This window comes from Sapajus apella, unplaced genomic scaffold, assembly GCF_009761245.1.
Source record: "Sapajus apella isolate SASKATOON/1434 unplaced genomic scaffold, GSC_monkey_1.0 scaffold19, whole genome shotgun sequence".
Lineage (NCBI taxonomy): Eukaryota > Metazoa > Chordata > Mammalia > Primates > Cebidae > Sapajus > Sapajus apella.
In genome coordinates, this window is record NW_022436959.1 from 7,109,809 (window position 1) to 7,129,321 (window position 19,513).

At 36.3% G+C, this 19,513-nt stretch overlaps 1 protein-coding gene across 1 annotated transcript in view; it reads right to left on the bottom strand.

Annotated features, from left to right (window-relative positions):
• ZNRF2 (zinc and ring finger 2) overlaps positions 1–19,513 on the bottom strand; it is an 88,950-nt gene that overhangs the window by 36,029 nt on the left and 33,408 nt on the right. Inside the window, exon 2 of the mRNA XM_032286892.1 lies at positions 4,458–4,553. Within this exon, the coding sequence (XP_032142783.1) occupies positions 4,458–4,553 (96 nt within the window). The remainder of the gene's footprint in view (positions 1–4,457; positions 4,554–19,513) is intronic.

Here is a 19,513-nt window from a genome sequence, read left to right on the forward strand (position 1 = left end):
AAATAAAAAATAAAAGAAGCCAGGCATTGTGGCATGTACCTGTAGTCCTAGCTACTTGGGAGGCTGAGGTAGGAAGATCACTTGTGCCCATGAGTTTGAGGCTATAGGATGCCATTACCGTGCCTATAAATAGCTACTGAGCTCTAGCCCGGGCAACACGGCAAGACCCTGACTCTAAAATAATAATAATAATAATAATTTTTCAAAGATTTCAGTCAACAACTTTAAGAATGGCTACAACTTGATTAACTTTTTGAATGACATTTACTAATTTCTAGATTGAAATACAGTCAAATATTTAAAACTCAAAATCTTTGGTTGTTACAGTATCCCCAAGCAGAAGGTTACATATTAGTTATACTAGTTCTTAAGACACCAAACAAGTGATCTAGCAGAAAAGTTTAATGATTTAGACACAGTTAAATCAGGAAATTAAAAACTGTCAAATATCCAAACCTAACCAAAAACAAGCAATGGCGAAAGGATTCCCTATTCAATAAATGATGCTGGGATAACTGGCTAGCCGTAAGCAGAAGGTTGAAACTGGACCCCCCGCCCTACTTCCTTAAACCATATACAAAAATTAACTCAAGATGAATTAAATACCTAAATGTAAAATCCAAAACTATACAAACCTTGGAAGACAACTTATGCAATACCCTTGTAGACATAGGAACAGGCAAAGATTTCATGAGAAAGCCACCAAAACCAATTGCAATAAAAGCAAAAATTGACAAATGGGATCTTATTAAAGAGCTTCTGCACAGCAAAGGAAACTATCAACAAAGTGAACAGACAACCTACAGAATAGGAGAAAAATTGTGCAAACTATGCATCTGACAAAGGTTTGTTTAATATCCAGCATATATAAGAAATTTAAAATTACCAGGAAAAAAGCAAACAACCCCATGAAAAAGTGGGCAAAGGAGATGAACACTTTTCAAAAGAAGACATAAATATGGCCAAGAATCATATGAAAAAAAGCTCAACATCACTGATCCATTAGAGAAACGCAAATCTAAATCACAAGGAGATACCATTTCAAATGTCAGACTAGCTGTTATTAAAAAGTCAAAAAATAATACATGTTGGAGAGGATGTAGAGAAAAAGGAACACTTAACACACTGTTGTTGGTGGGAGTTCAACCATTGTGGAAGACAGTGTGGCAATTCCTCAAAGACCTAAAGACAGAAATACCGTCTGACTCATCAATCCCACTACTGGGTATATACCCAAAGGAATATAAATCATTTTGTTATAAGACACATGCATGCATTATGTTCACTGCAGCACTGTTCACAAGAGCAAAGACATGGATCAACCTAAATGACCATCAATGACAGGCTGGATAAAGAAAATCTGAGTTAAAATGCACCATGTGAATACTACATAGCCATAAAAAAGAGAGAGTATGTCCTATGTGGAAACATGGATGGAACTGGAGGCCATTATCCTCAGCAAACTCACGCAGGAACAGAAAAGCAAATTCCACATGTTCTCACTTATAAGTGGGAGCTAAGTGATGAGAACACATGGACATATAGATGGGAACAACATACACTGGAGCCAACAGAGGGTGGAGAGTTGGAGGAAGGAGAAGATCAGAAAAAATAACTAATGAGTCCTAGGCTTAATACCTGAGTGACAAAGTATCTGTAAAACAAACCTCCGTGACACAAGTTTACCTATATAACAAACCTGCACATGTACCCCTGAACTTAAAACTTAAAAAAATTAAGTATCACAATATACACGAAGTCTGTATTCTAGATATATTAAACAAAAAGTAAATGTACAGAATACTAAGACTGTGTGTAAATATATTATTACGTGGTCAAACATATTTGCGATTTTCAAATTGAAAACCAGAGGTTTACAATTTATTGATATTTATTTATTTATTTATTTATTTATTGAGACGGAGTTTCGCTCTTGTTACCCAGGCTGGAGTGCAATGGCGCGATCTCGGCTCACCACAACCTCCGCCTCCTGGGTTCAGGCAATTCTCCTGCCCCAGCCTCCTGAGTCGCTGGGATTACAGGCACACGCCACCATGCCCAGCTAATTTTTTGTATTTTTAGTAGAGACGGGGTTTCACCATGTTGACCAGGATGGTCTCGATCTCTTGACCTCGTGATCCACCCGCCTCGGCCTCCCAAAGTGCTGGGATTACAGGCTTGAGCCACCGCGCCCGGCCAATTTATTGATATTTAAAGGCACTCATATTAAACATAAACAATTACGGAGTATAATGATAAGACAGTGGAGCAAACATGAAAAACAAACCTAAACACTTTTAGTCTCAAATTTTGAATTTTGAATGAGAACGCTTTCTACTTCCTAAATAACTGAACTTCAAGTAGATAATGCAAAGTAGCCAATTAATTTCATAATGCAAATCTGTTAGGATATAATCAACAGATACATTTACTATGCCAAGTAATTGCTAAAAGCCACTTTGACATTTCATCAGCAAATGAATGGGAAAAAGTGTCTATTGTCACCACTGTAATAGTATGGCTGAAGCACCACCATACTAGAGACTGAAAGACAGGGAAGAATTGAGAAACTGACTCCTAAAACAACTTGCAAAACACTATCCAAAGTAATATGCTCATTTCAATGTTAAATTCTCTCCCTCCAAACATTTTTCTTACCTGAGTAGAAATCTCAGATAAGTGCTACTATATCTACTACGTTTTTCACAGAACACTTTTATTTAACCAATAATTCTTAGCTCAGAGAACAGTGACTATTATTAGTAGGCTCTAAGCCCCATTTCTGTTCATTCACTAGAATATCTCTAATTCCTAACACAGTACGTCGCACCTAATAGATGCTCAAAATATATACTGAATTTAGCCAATCTTTCAATTGGCTATACTGTTTACTGGTACCCTTTCTACACATTTTGTTTCAAACCAAAATTTACATCTTAAAAAAACAAAATTTCTCTTAAGCTTTTGAAGTCTGTTTCTCTATAAAATTTTAGGAAAAAAAACATACGTTTTTCCTTTATTTTATTCTACTCATTAGTCAGGACAGAACTACTTGACTTTTCACCCCCAAGTCTATTCTAAAGTATGCCAAGACTACATTACCATCTTTTTTTAGGTTTTGGAATATCTAGAGATTTTGCTCAGAAAAGAATGGTACAGTCTAAAGCACCAGCCCTAACAAAAACACCAGTTAGCTTCCAGGGCTCACAGACTGAATTTAAAGGCACTCATATTAAACATAAACAATTATGGGAGGAAAGACAGAGACAGATATGCACAGCATAGGTAGTTTTGGGTTTCTCTTAAAGATTTTTTCTCCCATTAGCCATCTATTTACTTTATTTATTGAATAAACTTTTATCCTCCCTACTCCTAAATATGTTCCCTTCATTTACTCTATACTCTTAGATAAAAAGAAACAAGCTGCAGTTTCAACCATGCTTGCTTACTTCTGAAAATGGCCATTACAAACATTACTTTTTACTTACGTTTAACCCAAAAAGATTTTATTTTAATGCAGCAGTTCTCAAAGTGTGGTCCAAAGACTCTTGTAGAGTAGGAGAAGTAGAAGAGCCTTTGAAATCCTTTTAAATTAACAAAGTAAAAACTATTTTCATGGTAACACTAAAACAGCATCTGCCATTTTTTTTTTTTTTTTTTGGAAACCGCATCTCACTCTGTCTCCGAGTGTGGAGTGCAGTAGTGTGATCTCGGCTCACTGCAACCTCCACCTACCAGGTTGAAGTGATTCTCCTGTGTCAGCCTCCTGAGTAGCTGGGATTAAACGCATGCATCACCACAGCCGGCTCATCTTCTGCTTCTTTTTAGTAGAGATGGGTTTCGCCATGTTGGCCAGGCTGGTCTCAAATTCTGGACCTCAAGTGATCTACCCACCTCGGCCTCCCAAAGTGCTGAGATTACAGGCATGAGCCACCATGCCCAGCCGTATGTGCCTTTTTCATTCCCATTCTCTCCAGTATAGCAGTAGAGTTTTCCAGAGGACACAAGATGTGTCATATCACAATAAACTGAATGAAGAAGCACATGTGAGAATTCCTCGTCCTCAAGCCAGATACTAAAGAGTTTGTAAAAATACAGAAAATGCCACTCTTGTCACTAAATATTTTTGGCTTAGAAAATTTGCTTTTCATTTAAAAGTTGTCAGTATAATTATATTTATGTTTAATGAAATAAATTAAAAAATTTAAATTCTTTTAATTTCTAATATGACAAATATTGACAGATGTAACCCACATAAAGAAAAACTGAGGTCCTCAATAATCTTTTGAAGGGTTAAGAAATCTTGAGATCACTGAGTTTGAGAACCACTGCATTAGTGTGCTGGTAAAAATAGAAAACAACATCCTTCCCTCCTTCTAAATTATGCTCAAAACATGAAATTCATAAAATGTAAGGTAATTTTAACTTAAAATATTATTTTAAAGCATTGGACTTACCGTTATAGGTTATTCTTGGCTTTGTTAAACACATTACAAGATGCAAATCCATTTCATCTGAGGGTACAAATTTTGAGCATACGGGGCACTTAAATCCTAAAAAGTAAAAGAAACTCAAGTTACTTAACTATTCTGAATATCCAACTATGGCTTGGCTTTTAAAAAGCATGTAAGATCAAAAAGCATCTGAAACTTCAATATTAACTTACTGCATTACACTGTTTATGTGCAACTCAAGTCGGGAAAAGTTTGTGATTTTAACATCTGACTTTGTATCAGTTTACAAAGACAATCTCCTCATCAAATAAAAAATGAGGGGATGCAGTCCACTACAAACTCCTGTATCTCTCTTTTTACATTAACCTGTACTCATGATTTCATGTAATTATAAGCTTTGTAATCTGACGACTCTTGTGGAAATTACCTTTCCCAATGTGATATAGTACACTGTGAGTCACAAGTTTTATAGCTAAATAGTACCTTAGACACCATTCTACCTCAATAACCTTAAAAATGTATCTCATGCAGAAATGTGAAGCCTTTCAAAACCACAAAAACAGGCCTAGGATCTAAGACTCCTGACTTCTGCTTTAATGGTCTTTCTGCCACACCAGGGTACTAAAGTCATAATGAAAACAGAAAATACCATCAGATCAGGGTGCAGGTTTTTGCAGTGAATTTTGACACTTAAAAATTAGCTAGTTTCCTACAAGATTCAATCTGCACTACTAAGTATTTGCCTAAAGTCCTCCATTAAAAATAAATTGACATACAGAAAAACAAACTCTTTGATGTATTCAGCTCTATTCTGCCCCTTCACGTACCAAGGTGAACTACCCCACCCCTGCCTCCTTGTTGCTTAGGCAGTCCTCAGATACACCATGATTCTACTGTTCCCTCCCGTGACAGTCCTAAGCTGTTTGGATACCTGAACCCAGACAGCCAATTTATAGTTTGGCTAGGCACAAATCAGAAGTGGAACAAAAAGATGGCCTGGGCCAATCTTTCTTTTTTTTTTGTCTTGGAAATATGATTAAGAAACAGTGAGAGACTATATTGGCCAGCAGTAAAGAGCTTAAGCAGAAATGCCAAAAGTAAGTAAAAGAGGAGTGTCCATGATGGCTCAGGTGTAAGCTGAACTTAGGAGAGAAAAGAAACTAGGCAAGCACAGGAGAGAAAGCCACATGAAGACGACGGAGCTAAAGTGTAGACAGAAGCAGACGCACTGGGAGAGACAACTAGTAAGACAGGTGGTGAAAGAGACGTTTTGGCAACTCTCTAGTTCCAGCACATGTGTTCTCACAGGAACTGTCCTCCCTTCACTGTGACATGAAACTCGCTGCAACCAAATGAGTGAAAGGAGAATCAAACCTCATGCTGAACGTTATAAGGATTGGGAAAAAGGTTTTGGCACAGCTACTCCTCCAGGTATTCAATTTCCTAAATGAAATATATGATTTTGGACAATGTTTTTCAAACTGTATTAAATGCATTTTAAAAGAAAGGAAAAAAGGTATGTTTACTTCAACTTCTTGAAAACCACCAAAAAGAGAAAGAAGAAAAACAGGAAAGAGGATTCGATTAAAACAAGCTTGGTCAACCCATGGCCTGAACGTGGCCCAACACAAATTCGTAAACTTCCGTAAAAGATTATGAGATTTTTTTGTGTGTGATTTTTTTTTAAGCTGAGCAGCTACTGTTAGTGTATTTTATGTGTGGCCCACTGAAGCCAAAAGATTAGACACCCCTAAAAATGAAACTACAAAAAAGCTGTAATGGCCAAACACAGGCTACATAGAATACAGTGAAACTGATCAACTATGGGGAGAAAACAAAGAGATCTTAAAACTGCAACCAGATTTTAAGCATGAACTAACGAATTCTTGCCTTGAAACTTGAAAAATTTGCTTCCCAGAAGTTAAACTTAGCATAAAAGAGGGCAAGAGGCAACTGATTTGATTTGAATCATCAGAATCATCTGAGTACGGGCAAACAAACTTAAATCAAAACAGCAATATTGTGAACCTAAAAAGCCTCATTTGAGAGCCATCCAACTGCCTACAAAGTAGAGCCTAAGGAGAAAAACAGTAAGTACAAAGAACCACCTGGGTTTCTAATTACATACAGTGAATGAAACACATGTTTCTCTCTTCTCCCCTCCAAAACCTGCTGAAATGAAAATAAATAAAATTTTGAGATGAGTTAAAGAAGAACTTGAGAGAAGTCGGCAGTAAATGAGAAAAAAAATAAATAAATGAAAGCATCAATGGCACCGAGCAAACACAGATCCTGAGGGTCTGCAGAAGTAAGCCAATTCTCATTAAATAATCCCCAAAGGACTCAGGTATCTGGAGCTTCATGACTTCCCAAGACAACAGTGATTCATGAGGCTAAAATCTAGACTGACTGAAAGCCTGAATAAAAAACAGATCCAAGCAAATACCACACCCCAACTACGGCATGAGGATGGAGATTTACTGTGGAAAAACAAAAACCATCAAAGAATATTCAGAACTGAGAATACCAGGCACAGCAATGGGCAGGGAAGAAAACAGAAGAATAAACAAAGATCTATGAACTGAAAAAGGCCCCACTCCACAGCTTCCATCTCTATTCATTAAGAAATTGGTAGATTCTTCTCTTAAATCAAAAGGTCCCACAGAATGATACATCAATATCCTTGCCTATTAATAAGCCCTATCTTTGCACATAAAGCTTACAGTCAGTGTTTTTAGGGCATCTCTTAGGCATTACGCAATAAAAGAAAAATAAAGGTGTCATGGCTAAACACATCAGAAGCAAATTCAAAAGACAAATAAATTTAAAATATTTGCAATGTATATCAAAAACAAAAGGACAATATCCTTAATATACAAATGCTCCTTGACTTAGGATGGTAAATTGAAAGTATCATAAGTTGAAAATGCACACACCTAAACTACCAAACATCATAGGTTAGTCTAGCCTACCTCAAATGTGCTCAGAACACTTTCAATACAGTATTCAATAAATTACATGAGATATTTGGCCCAGCACTACCAGAGTATCATAATGTATATTGCTAGCCCTGAAAAAGATTAAAATTCAAAGTATAGTTTCTACAGAATATATATCACCTCCACATCATTATAAAGTCAAAAATCCTAAGTTAAACATCTATATAAAGCACTCTTAAAACTAAGGAAAATAACCCAAATACTGTTAGAAAAAATGGACAAAAGTTCTAACCAGACATCGTACTAAGAAAAGATACACAAAGGCTCCTTAAACAAATTTTAAAACTGTGGTATTTGAATATAAGAAGCATTTTCCTTTCAAGTTCTTTATGTTCATTTAGTCTCATTTTAGTGGGTTTGGGGGAAGGAGAGAAACACATTTCATTCACTGTTCTTAACTAGAAATCTGGGTGATTCTTGCACAAACTGTATTTTCTCCTTAGGCTCTACTTTATCTCTACACTGAGGTATGATTTCTCATCCCAGGTCAGCAAAAATTAAAAAGCCTGACAACACACTTTGCTGGTGAGGCTGTGGGCAAATCAATACTTTCATACACTGCTGGTAGGATGGCAAAATTGTACAATCTCTACATTTCTGGGTATGTGGCAATATCTAACCAAACTACATATGCACTTATCTCCTGGCACAGACCTAGAAATGTACTCTGAAGGTGTGTCCCCTACAATACAAAAAAACATATGGCAATAATTTACTGTGGCACTATTTGAAACAGTACAGTACTGGAGGCAATTTAAGTTATTACAAATAAGAGATGTGGTGAATACACCATGGTGCATCCACACGATGAGTACTACATAGCTGTAAACAAAAAAAGAAATGAGGAAGGTCTCTATGAACTGATATGGAGTGATGACCAAGCTATATTAAGTTAAAAAAAATGCAATGCAAACATGCAATGCTAGCTATTGTGCAAAGAAGATAAATAAGAATGCATGTATATGCATATCTGCAAAAAAGAAAAGCAAGAAGCATAAACTCCAACCTAAGGTTTACACCATGCTACCTACAGATAGCGAGAATGTGGTAAAAGACATGGGGAAGACAGTACTCATGAGTGTACCTTTTAATAAAGTTTTTGACTTTTGAAATAATGTTCATGATTTACATGTTCAAAAATAAAAACAAACCAACAAGGATTAGCAGAAAATCCCTACCTAAAATAGAAAAAAAGCTAACTACATATTAAACCGATAACCATAAAGAAAGGTACACACACACATAGCTCTGTCCAAAAAGGGCTTAAAAGCATGACACTCCAGTAGCAGACACAGCAGAACTTAGGTTTCTAAGTATCATTCCCTCACAAAAATAATTAGAGCTGCTTGGAGAAATGGCTGCTTCTAGCTCTCAGGCAGTGAAAGTACAAGGTGAGCCTGGGCTGTCTTGTGCCAGACCTAGGAGGTACTCAAAAACTGATATGGACATATAAAATGGCACAAAAAGACACCTGTACTCATATCTCTATCACAGCACTACTCACAGTAGCAAAGATAAACCAACCTAAGTGTCCATCAACAGATGATCAGATAAACAAAGTGTGTATATATACACAACGGAATACTATTCAGCCATTAAAAAAAGGAAATCACGTCTTTTGCAACACCATGGACAGAACTGGAGGTCATTATCTTAAATGAAACAACTCAGATAGACAAATACCATACTTTCACTTATAAGTGGGAGCTAAATAATGTGTACAGATAAGTGTGTGGAATGACAGGACAATGGAGATTTGGAAGGAGGGCCTAGCGGGGGTAGATAAGAAATTACTTAATTGGTACAATGTACATTATTCGAATAATGAATTCACTAAGAACCCTGACTTCATCATGTCTCAAGATAGCCATGTAACAAAATTACACTTGTACCCCATACAATATACAACTAAAAAATAAAAATAAATAAAAATTAAAAGGCATGGAAGCCAGTTTGAAAGGGTTCCTCCTTGCCAAATCTGGACAATCCAATAACTGAAATGAATAATGACATAGATCACAACATATTAAATTTAAAAATGCAAAAGTACATATTAATAATTATATACTCTAAAAGTATCAATCCAAGGTCACTTAATTAACTAAGAGAAAAGGGCACTCCTACAATAAAAAAACTGACATTGAATTAAACAAATGTTCAACTTATTGTCACCAAAAAAGAGGGAAAGCTGGTATCTAACATCATGTACTCCCTGATATGATGCACTGAGGACATAATCCTACGTCTATTTCTCCTAAATATAATTTGAACCTAATTATGAGAAAAATTGGAAAAGGCCTCCAACACATAAGACAGACACCAGGTCAGGCACATTGGCTCACATCTGTAATCCCAATACTTTGGGAGGCTGAAGAGTGAGGATCACGTGAGCCCAGGAGTTCAAGACCAGTCGGGGCAACATAGTGAGACTCCCGTCTCTACCAAAAGAAAAAAGAAGAAAAAAAATTAGCCAGGTATAGTAGTACATGTCTGTAGTCCCAGCTACTTGGTAGGCTGAGGTGGGAGGATCACTTGAGCCAGGAGATCAAGGCTGCCATAAGCCATGATCATGCCACTGCACTCCAGCCTGAGCAACAGAGAGAGATTCTGTCAAAAAAAAAAAAGAAAAAGAAAAAAAAGAAAAAACAAATACATAGAACAAGAGACTATGATAAAAGTCAATGCAGGACACAGAAGAAAATGTCAACACTGCCAACCACACCTCCACCCCATTCTTATGATTTCTATTTATTTGGAGATTTTCTACTTTTTTGTTTATTTGTTCTGGTTTCCACCTTGCATGTTTGCTGCTTCTTCAAATCAATTGGGATAATTGATTTTTCTCAATTATCCCAATAATTCAAAGATGATACTACAACAATAAAAGGAAGCTACACAATAACAACAGAGAACCAAAAGATAGGTCCTTAATATTTAAAAAATTGATGGTAATTAAAAATTCAAAGACAGTAGAAATATTAACTTGCTGTAATAATCATGCCAAATGATAACAAAAAATTAGATTTTACTGTGTACCAGGAAATTATCTAAGTACTTTAGGTGAATTAACTCAATTATCCCCACATCCTTTGAATTAGATACTAATATTTCACAGATGAAAAACAGAAAAGTAACTTGTATAAGGTCACATAGCTGGAAATTAGCAACATCAGAATTCAAACGGGACTTCTGGCTCCAGAGCCTAAGTTCTTAACCATGACTCTATACAGCTTTTTCAGTCTCTCAAGAAGCAGAACCAAATGTCAAAGAGTAGAGCAATTAACAAAATTAGAACATCAATCCAGGCGGTCCAACATCCAACCAATCAGAAACAGAATTAAGAGGAAGAAACTACCAAAGACATACTATAACACATTTTCCAAACTTTAGTTCATGAGTACATGGACCGAAACAATGTAAATAAACAAATGAAAATAAACAGCCATACCAAGGTACTTACTATGAAGTAACAGCATTAGAGATAAAGAACAAAGTCTAAAGTTTTTTAAAAAGAAAAAAAAATCAAAGTAAAATATCTAGAACAGTTTCTCAGACTTTTAAATTTTTTGTCTTCCATGCCAGTACCATTTTTGGAGTCTAGGTCCGAATGTTTCAGAATCAGAATGGCACTGGTCTTCTCAGCATCAACACCTGAAACTAGAAAACCAATGAAGTAATAATTTTAAGATTCTGAAATAAAATTTATTTAACTTAGACTATATACACCCAAACTATCACATTTCACTTGGTATATAAAAGGCCAAGGGACTGTGATGAAAACAGTCCACAGTAGAGATGAACCAAATCATTCTGCTCTTTTTAAAAAGAGGAGAAAACTAGAGAGATAATGCATCATCAATGTCATTAATCCCTCTCTTCTACCCTAATTCTTGATTGATAAATACATTTTTTTCCAGATAGGGTATCAAAATCTTTTATCTTCTATGTGCTCTCTCAATAAACTTCTAGAGCAAGAACTCTACTAAAAGCAAAGGAACAAATAGATCCTTCATAGGAGAGAGGTGAAAGAAGTCCTTGAATAACAACTGTGTAGCAGATCTAGAAGCTATCAGTCTAGGTTGGATGAGGAGCATAAAGGGTGGAAGCAAGGACAAAAGAGGTAGGGCTTGGAATTTTCCATATATAATATATGGATATACATAATATTTATGTGTGTACTACTAGTATGTATTTACATATTTATTTAATCACAGCCTGTCCATTTCTAAAGTCTTTGATTCATCCTTGATTCATCTCTCTATATAATCTATGTATCTATAAGACAGATTTATAAATTTATGTATCTATAATTATATAGAGAGAAATCTATGTATATATAGAGAGATCTGTATATACAGAGATCTACATATATAACATATAGAGATATTATTTGGGACATATGGCAGAGGGGTCTTCAGAACTCTTAGAAGGAAAAAAACGGGACTCAAGAAATGTATTATCTTTAAATATTCAGAGTCAGGACTCAACCAAGAGATGAATCAAAACAAAGAATTCTGGAATGGATAAGCCATGGTTATTAAATAAACATATGGACATGCAGGTAGTACACACATGCATGATTCTATTTAATAATAGAAATACATGTAAACCACTGTAGGAATTATCTCTATAAAACAGTAGTAAATATTACAAATGTAAAGTACTAACATGATCAAACTAACAAAAACTGGGATGGGAACAGCAGGATCATCTTGGTGTATAAAATGCCAAGGAAGATTGTGATGAAGAGAGTCACCAGCAGAGATAAACCAGATCATCCTGCTCTTTTTTAAGAGAGAAAAAAAACATACAGAGATAATGAATCACCAGTGTCATTAATCCTGCTCTTCTACCCTAAAGAACTTTTAGATGATCACTAATATCCTGCTAAGGTGTCATCTTTCTCCAGGAATCTTTCTCTAAGTAGTCCACCCCAAGGCAGACTCAATCATTCCCTCCCTTTGTATTTCTTCCATACCTGGACAATACTTCCAATACTTCAATGCAGCACATGGCCCTGTGTTTATTTACATGTCAATCTCCTTATTATCCTTAATAGTCTGATAAAAATATAGAAATCTGATGCCCAATAGACCTGGTAAAAACCTGTTTCTATTACATATAGACTAAATGACCCAGGGAAGACACTTCAGCCCTCCAGGCCTGACTTCTTCCCTGTAAACACTGATACACATCAGAAATATGGTGAGAATTAAAGATTGTAATGTATATAATGTATATAAAGCCTGCAACATTGTAGGTATTCAGTAAATAGTGGCTTTCATTTACTGAATTTTCCCCTGTTCACTTTTCAGAGAACTCCTATTCTTTGTAAATTCTTAAAACAGTACCATTCTTGCCCAGGAATTGAGGCTTCAGTGAACTATGATCCCACCACTGCACTTCAGTCCTGGCAACGGGGCGAGACTCTTGTCTCTAAAAATAAAAAGTACAGTTCTAAAATGACCTTCTTGTTTTTTTTTTTTTTTTTTTGAGACAGAGTTTCGCTCTTTCACCCAGGCTGTGAAGTGGTGCAATTTCATCTCACTGCAACTTCTGCCCCCTGGGTTCAAGTGATTCTCCTGCCTCAGCCTCCAAAGTAACTGGGATTACAGGCGTGCACCATCACACCCAGCTACTTTTTGTATTTTTAGTAGAGATGGGGTTTTACCACACTTGCCAGGCTGGTCTTGAACTCCTAACCTCAGGTGATCCGTCCACCTCAGCCTCCCAAAGTGCTAGGATTATAGGCGTGAGCCAACACACCTGGCCTCTAACATGACATTCTTTAATAATAAAATCCAGACTCCTATAAAGAAAAACTTTCTGTAACTACTCAATGACACATACTGCTGTATCAAAGTTACTTTAACCGAGTGCTTTTCCACTGTTGATGACTAAGGCAAAAAGATTTTTTTTTATATCTCCAGTGGCCCAATCCTTCTTTTAACTCAGTATTTGCACATTGTTTCCTCCTAGAAACCAACCACAATCAAAAAGGGACTGATCCTAGGCCTGAGACTGGTGAATATATCAATTGACAGAACAATACAGGTGAGATTTTTGGTGGTAGAAAAATGACTCCAACCATCAAGTCAGATCTGTTAGGCATGACAGAAGACGAAGGCCCTATTACGAGATTACATATCAAATCATCATTCTACAACTGCAAACAAGTCATCTAAATGCAACTTGCTTAGTTATGAGTTCCCAATAACGATAAACAAAATAAAGACACCAGAAAAAGTCACACTGAAGAAGCCATCTTCTCAATCACCACATCCAAAGAGAAAGGAAACAGGGATTACATTAGAGGCAGGATAGATGCCAGATGTTTGGATTCTTATTTTAACCTTTATAATAATTCAAACATTCCGCGTCTCTCCTATGTCATCAACCTCACTGGCTACAAATGTTCTCTACTCAAAGCCAGTATTCCAAATCAAAACCATTCCTTTATATCGTCCCTAAAACAAAGCTCCACTCCATCTGATCTCATTAGGTAATATAAATAATTAAAATTATTTCTAGAAGGAAAGAATCAATAGGCTTAACACTCCCCTAGGTAAAAATATACTGAATATGACAAACAACGGAATGAATCAGTGACAGAGGAATGTGTTCAGATTTTTTATCAAGTAACCTCCGTCTGCCTGCTACACCAGGCCATACAAAGCTCTTCAGGTAATACAAAACGGAAGCTGTCACGCCCTGTCTTTGATAATGGAACTAAAGAATATTAAGCATAAGGAACCTATGCTCTCTCAGTTTAAACTGCTCACTTAGAGAGAATATAGGTCTAAACGGAAAGAAATCAAAAGTGCCAGAACTCAGTTCTTCTGATTCCCAGGCTTTGAGCTTTCTGCCACAGCATCCTGGTTATTGGTCCTCTTTCGCATTATTGAATTCATGCAAGCACCCCCATGCCACCATTCCTTGTACAAGGCTGCTCTCACTGTCTCCCACTACTGGCCTAATAAAAATTTGCTGTCGTCATTTAATTCTTTTCCTCCAATAGAACATACCCATGACACCTCCATGCCTTTGCTCTTAAGCCAATATGCCTTGTTGTACTCCTACTTTACTAAAAATTTACTCCCTTCCCTTCAAAAGCCCAGATCAAGTCTCACCATCTCAATTAAATCTTTTCAGAGAACTAAAAAGCAAAATGTCCTTCTCTGTCCTACTGAATTCTTTTTACTGATAATACACATTTGACATGTCATGTAAACACTTCTGTGTAGATCTTATCCCAAATTTGATACCTGTGGGGCAGAAGTTGCATATTATTTTGAATATTACATTTCATCACTCCGTCCAAGCACCCAGCTAGACCTACAGTCAACACTTAATATCTAAATGGATACGTTAATGAATTTATACAGTTGGCCTCAGTTCTAGAGGCTAGAATGGCATAATTAAAGGCAGATTAGGAAATTCTAATTACTGGTGATTATAACCACAATTATAGGCACTGCTTGCAGGAATGTACTGCATCTTTTTTAAAATTCAGTTTAAATGTAAAATTGTTTTAAACACTCCAGCAAAAAAAAAAAAAAAAAGGAGGCAAATAAATCAACTTCCATAAACAAAGAACTTTATAGTATATAATATAAGCACACAGCAAAAGGTCTGGTGTCTAAACTGAAGCGCCACTCCATCTGATCTCAATTAGGTAACTTGACTTGAGATGAACTTAACTCATTTACTGGTAGGATCTTTTCCGAGTCTGGCAAATACAGAATTATTTGTTATGAAAAATTTCCAAGAAAATGCAAGCTAACTAATTTCTATAACCACAGGCAGGGTCGCTACAGATGACCTAGCTTCTCTCTAAGCTATCACAGTTTTCTAATAGGTAAACTTTCTGCCATAAAGGAAAAGCTGCTCAAGAAGCCAAAGAGGAGACCCCTAAGTAAAATCTATACACTTAAAAATGACAGTGACTTAATAAGGGACAAAAATATCTGAAATAAAATTAAAATGCAGGACAGCAAATGTTCCAATAACACAATATAGCAGAATACATTCTGAAACAAGGTAGTAGGAAATGTTTTAACCTTGTTCAACAAGCACTTCGCCAAGCTAAAAACCTAAATGTCTAATTCTCTAATAAATCCTCCAAAGCAATCCTTGATGAACCCATAAAACATCAGTATACAACAATTTGTATAAAAGACATTCTTCAAAAGTTTAGCTCACGTCAGGACCATAGATATATTCGATCCATTGAGGAAAATCACTACTTTCTACTATCGACCTGTTTGTGACAGCTCCTTTTTGTTGTTGTTGTTGAAACGAAGTTTCACTCTTGTCGCCCAGGCTGGAGTGCAATGGCATGATCTCGGCTCACTGCAACCTCCACCTCCCAGGTTCAAGTGATTCTCTTACCTCAGCCTCCTGTGTAGCTGAGATTACAGGCATGTACCACCGCGCCTGGCTAATTTTGTATTTTTTAGTAGAGATGTAGTTTTTCCATGCTGGTCAGGCTGGTCTTGAACTCCTGACCTCAGGTGATCTGCCCGCCTCGGCCTCCCAAAGTGCTGGGATTACAGGTGTGAGCCACTGCGTCCAGCCTGACAATTCTTTTACTTTATTTTCACATATTCTCTTCTTAAAACTATCACTCACGAGAATGGAAAGAACACAAACGAAGCAATTTTAAGTGAAAATTACCATCAATTTTTTGGAGCCCCAAAATCATTAGTGTGCCTCTTATGACACACAGTATCACTCAAATATCTAAATGAATGAAAAGCTATCCAAAGCAGTTTTTTATGTTAGGTATCAGCATGCTGTAATGACTCATTAGATGTCTTACAAGGATTCTTTAAGTACACCCTGTAGGTGTCCTTCTACCTACCCAGCACCTTTTTTTTTTGGTTAGGGACAAAAAACAAACTTACTTATGGGATCAGATATTAAGTTTTACACTATATGCCTAGCAAACGCCCTCCGTGTTGTCCAAAATGAGCTATACTTCTCCATGTTCACCATAATTACTCCCACGCCAGGTAGACTCAACTTTGTGAGAATGTGAATGCACTCTAAGGAAACATCTACTCTCATCTCCTTTTACAGGTAAGAAAACTAAGGTTAAAATTCTTGCCTAAACTCCTAAAACTAGTCAGGAGTAGGGCCAGAACTAGGACTCTTTTCACTACACTCTGCAGTCCACTCATCTCTCTATCAGATCTCTCTCACAGCATTTATAACCAATTAAAACATTTATAATACTTTGCATAAAAATGTTACAACCATGCAACATCATAGGGGGTCTATTTTGAGATTTCCAAGGGTTTATTTCTTGTGAATAGTGGCAAAAACAAACAAACAAAAAAACAGAATGAATGGATAAGATAAGAACAGACAATTAGGGACCACAAGCAAATCAAAATCCATACTGGAATCAAGTTTGGATATCTTAACAAATATACTTTCCATATTTGGAAAACTATGGAGAAACCTAGCATGATAAAGTATTTGAGATTCAATAATTTCCTCCCCCCCAACAAGTGAAAAAATTTTACAGCTATTGTTGAAGTCATAAAATGCAAGAAAAGCGTGCACACATTTTTATGTCTTTGGCATATTCACACTCCTAAAAATAACACTACAAAGATGCTCCCTTTTGCTTTTATTACTGATACCCTTTTGTTACCTTCTAGGCTATCAGTGAACTTTCTGTCCATCTTTGTCTCCTCCACCCTACTACCAAAAATATCCCGTTAGCTTTATTCCTCTTGCTTTACTGTCTAGATCATTTTAAATATATATATCCTACAAACCTGACAGATTAAAATAACTATAAAATATCTTAATGGCGGGTCACCACTGACAGAGGATATTCTCCTGTCACTGTGATGCCATGTTATATAATGTTATGTAATGTTATGTGTGCCCCATCAAATGTATAGAAAATAATTCTGACACAGAAAATTACAGCTTTATTAGAAAGTAAAGGTCATCTAGAGCAACATGGGTATTTCCCTGGGAAAACAACCAAATAATATAATAAAAATTTCTCTTTTAAATTTGAGTAAATTAAGAAATTAATCCATTTTACAGAATAATGTCAAATAGAGTACAATGTGACTGCTCTTATCAAACAGCTGATGAAGGGGAAAGAACTAAACTACTATTCACAATGGGAGAAAAGTCAACTTAAACTATGGTAGTACAGGACAGGTCAGCTCTCATGGGAAACTAAGTAAAATCCATGTGGCAATACAAACAAGGCATCCTTAATTTATAATATGAGAGCATATGCCAATAACACAACAAGGACCTAGGGATCAGTGGTTTAACTAATACAAACGGACCTTATAAAATCTAATGTACTGAACATATTCTGCTACCAGGGAACCTTGAAATGGCCACACATCACCCCTGGGGAAGGAAGGTAGTGAATGAGGGTACAGAATGATCAAAAGACAGACACAGGGAGGTTAAGTAGTATTTTACACTTCACTGATGTGAAACAAGCTCACTACAGAATAGGAGGAGGATGCCTCAGTGCCAAGGGTAACAGTCCGCATTCTTGAGGGCAATTTTAGAAACCTGACTAAGTATGCAAGGCACTTCTGGAACTGAGCATAAGCTTCAACAGTAGTTAGGGTCTACTTGTTTATTTCATAAATATGACAACAGCCTCTGCTCTGGGACTTTTCTCTTGGTAGAAAGACAGAGAGGCAAGAAGGTTGGAGTAATGGCATTTGCTTGGAGAATTCACAAACTAGGGGGAGAAATGCATTTTTGAGCCACAGCTTCTCACCCGACACTAACTTCCCACATGTGTAATGCCCACTAGCCTATGGGGCCATATGTAACATGAGCAATATATTAGTTTTACCTGGGTCTTAGATTATATTGTAGAAGTCAAATGAAGAGAACAAAGGTTTAAACAGCCATAGAGTTCAGAATAATCGTTAACAATGAACTCTAACCTCTATGGCTACTGGTTATACTCATTGGCTTAAAGCAAACAGTAGGAAAAACCTGCACCAGCCACAGCTAAAATTCTCAATCAAGCTCAATGTCCCAGAATGATGTTTCCAAACATACATATTTCCAATTCCCTTCAGCTGCAGAAAACATAGGACACCAAAGAATGACAGTGAGCTCCATAACCAAAGTATCAACTTGGGTACAGCGCACAGGGCTTATACTTATCAACTGTTTCAGTTTAGGTTCTGTCAGTAAGGTATGCATATGATTCCTATCATAACACATACAAATTATTCCTCTCTTATATTTGTTGTCTTATCATGTTTTAGCTATTCCAAAAGCTATTTACTGAATTTCAGTTGAATTTTTCTGAAACTCTTACTTCTTTAAAATATAAATAAAAGTGAAAGTATTGCTTTTAATGTACAGCAACCAGATAACAAATTCCTTAGACTTAAAATTAATCCAAGAGCTACAGGTGTAGTTACAGTCTTAAGAAACTATCACTCAAATGTCTTTAGGACTTTCAAATAAAAATATAAAATGTTCTAAATAATTCTACTGAACTAAAAAAACATAAGGAATAATTTTAAAACATAGCTTCCTCATGTTTCACACACAGTATCTGTTTACTTCATAGAACTATGTCAACGCAGAGTGACATAAGTATTTACTGGGTGAATGAATACATCCTCCCTCTAAGATATGCTGCTCCTTACTTAAATTTGAAGATAAAGTAGTTTTCTCTCTTCATAATTTTCTCCTTAGCGCTCAACTGAACAAAGACAGCTCTGAACAGCTAAAGGGCATTTTTCTTCAGTCTAACGCTCTCCCAACTGAGCTATTTCGGCTCATTAAAGGGCATTTTTAAAGCATGGTTCACTATGTTTATCTGTCTTACTTTCCACACACACATACATACACACATGAACACACAAACATAACAGGAAGATTTTACTATGCTGTCAACTATCAGGATATAACCAGAATCAAAGGCAACAAAATATCTATTTAAAAATCCTCAGAGGCCTGGTGCAGTAGCTCACATCTATAATCCCAAGACTTTGAGAGGCTAAGGAGGGAGAACTGCTTGAGTCCAGGAATTTGAAACTA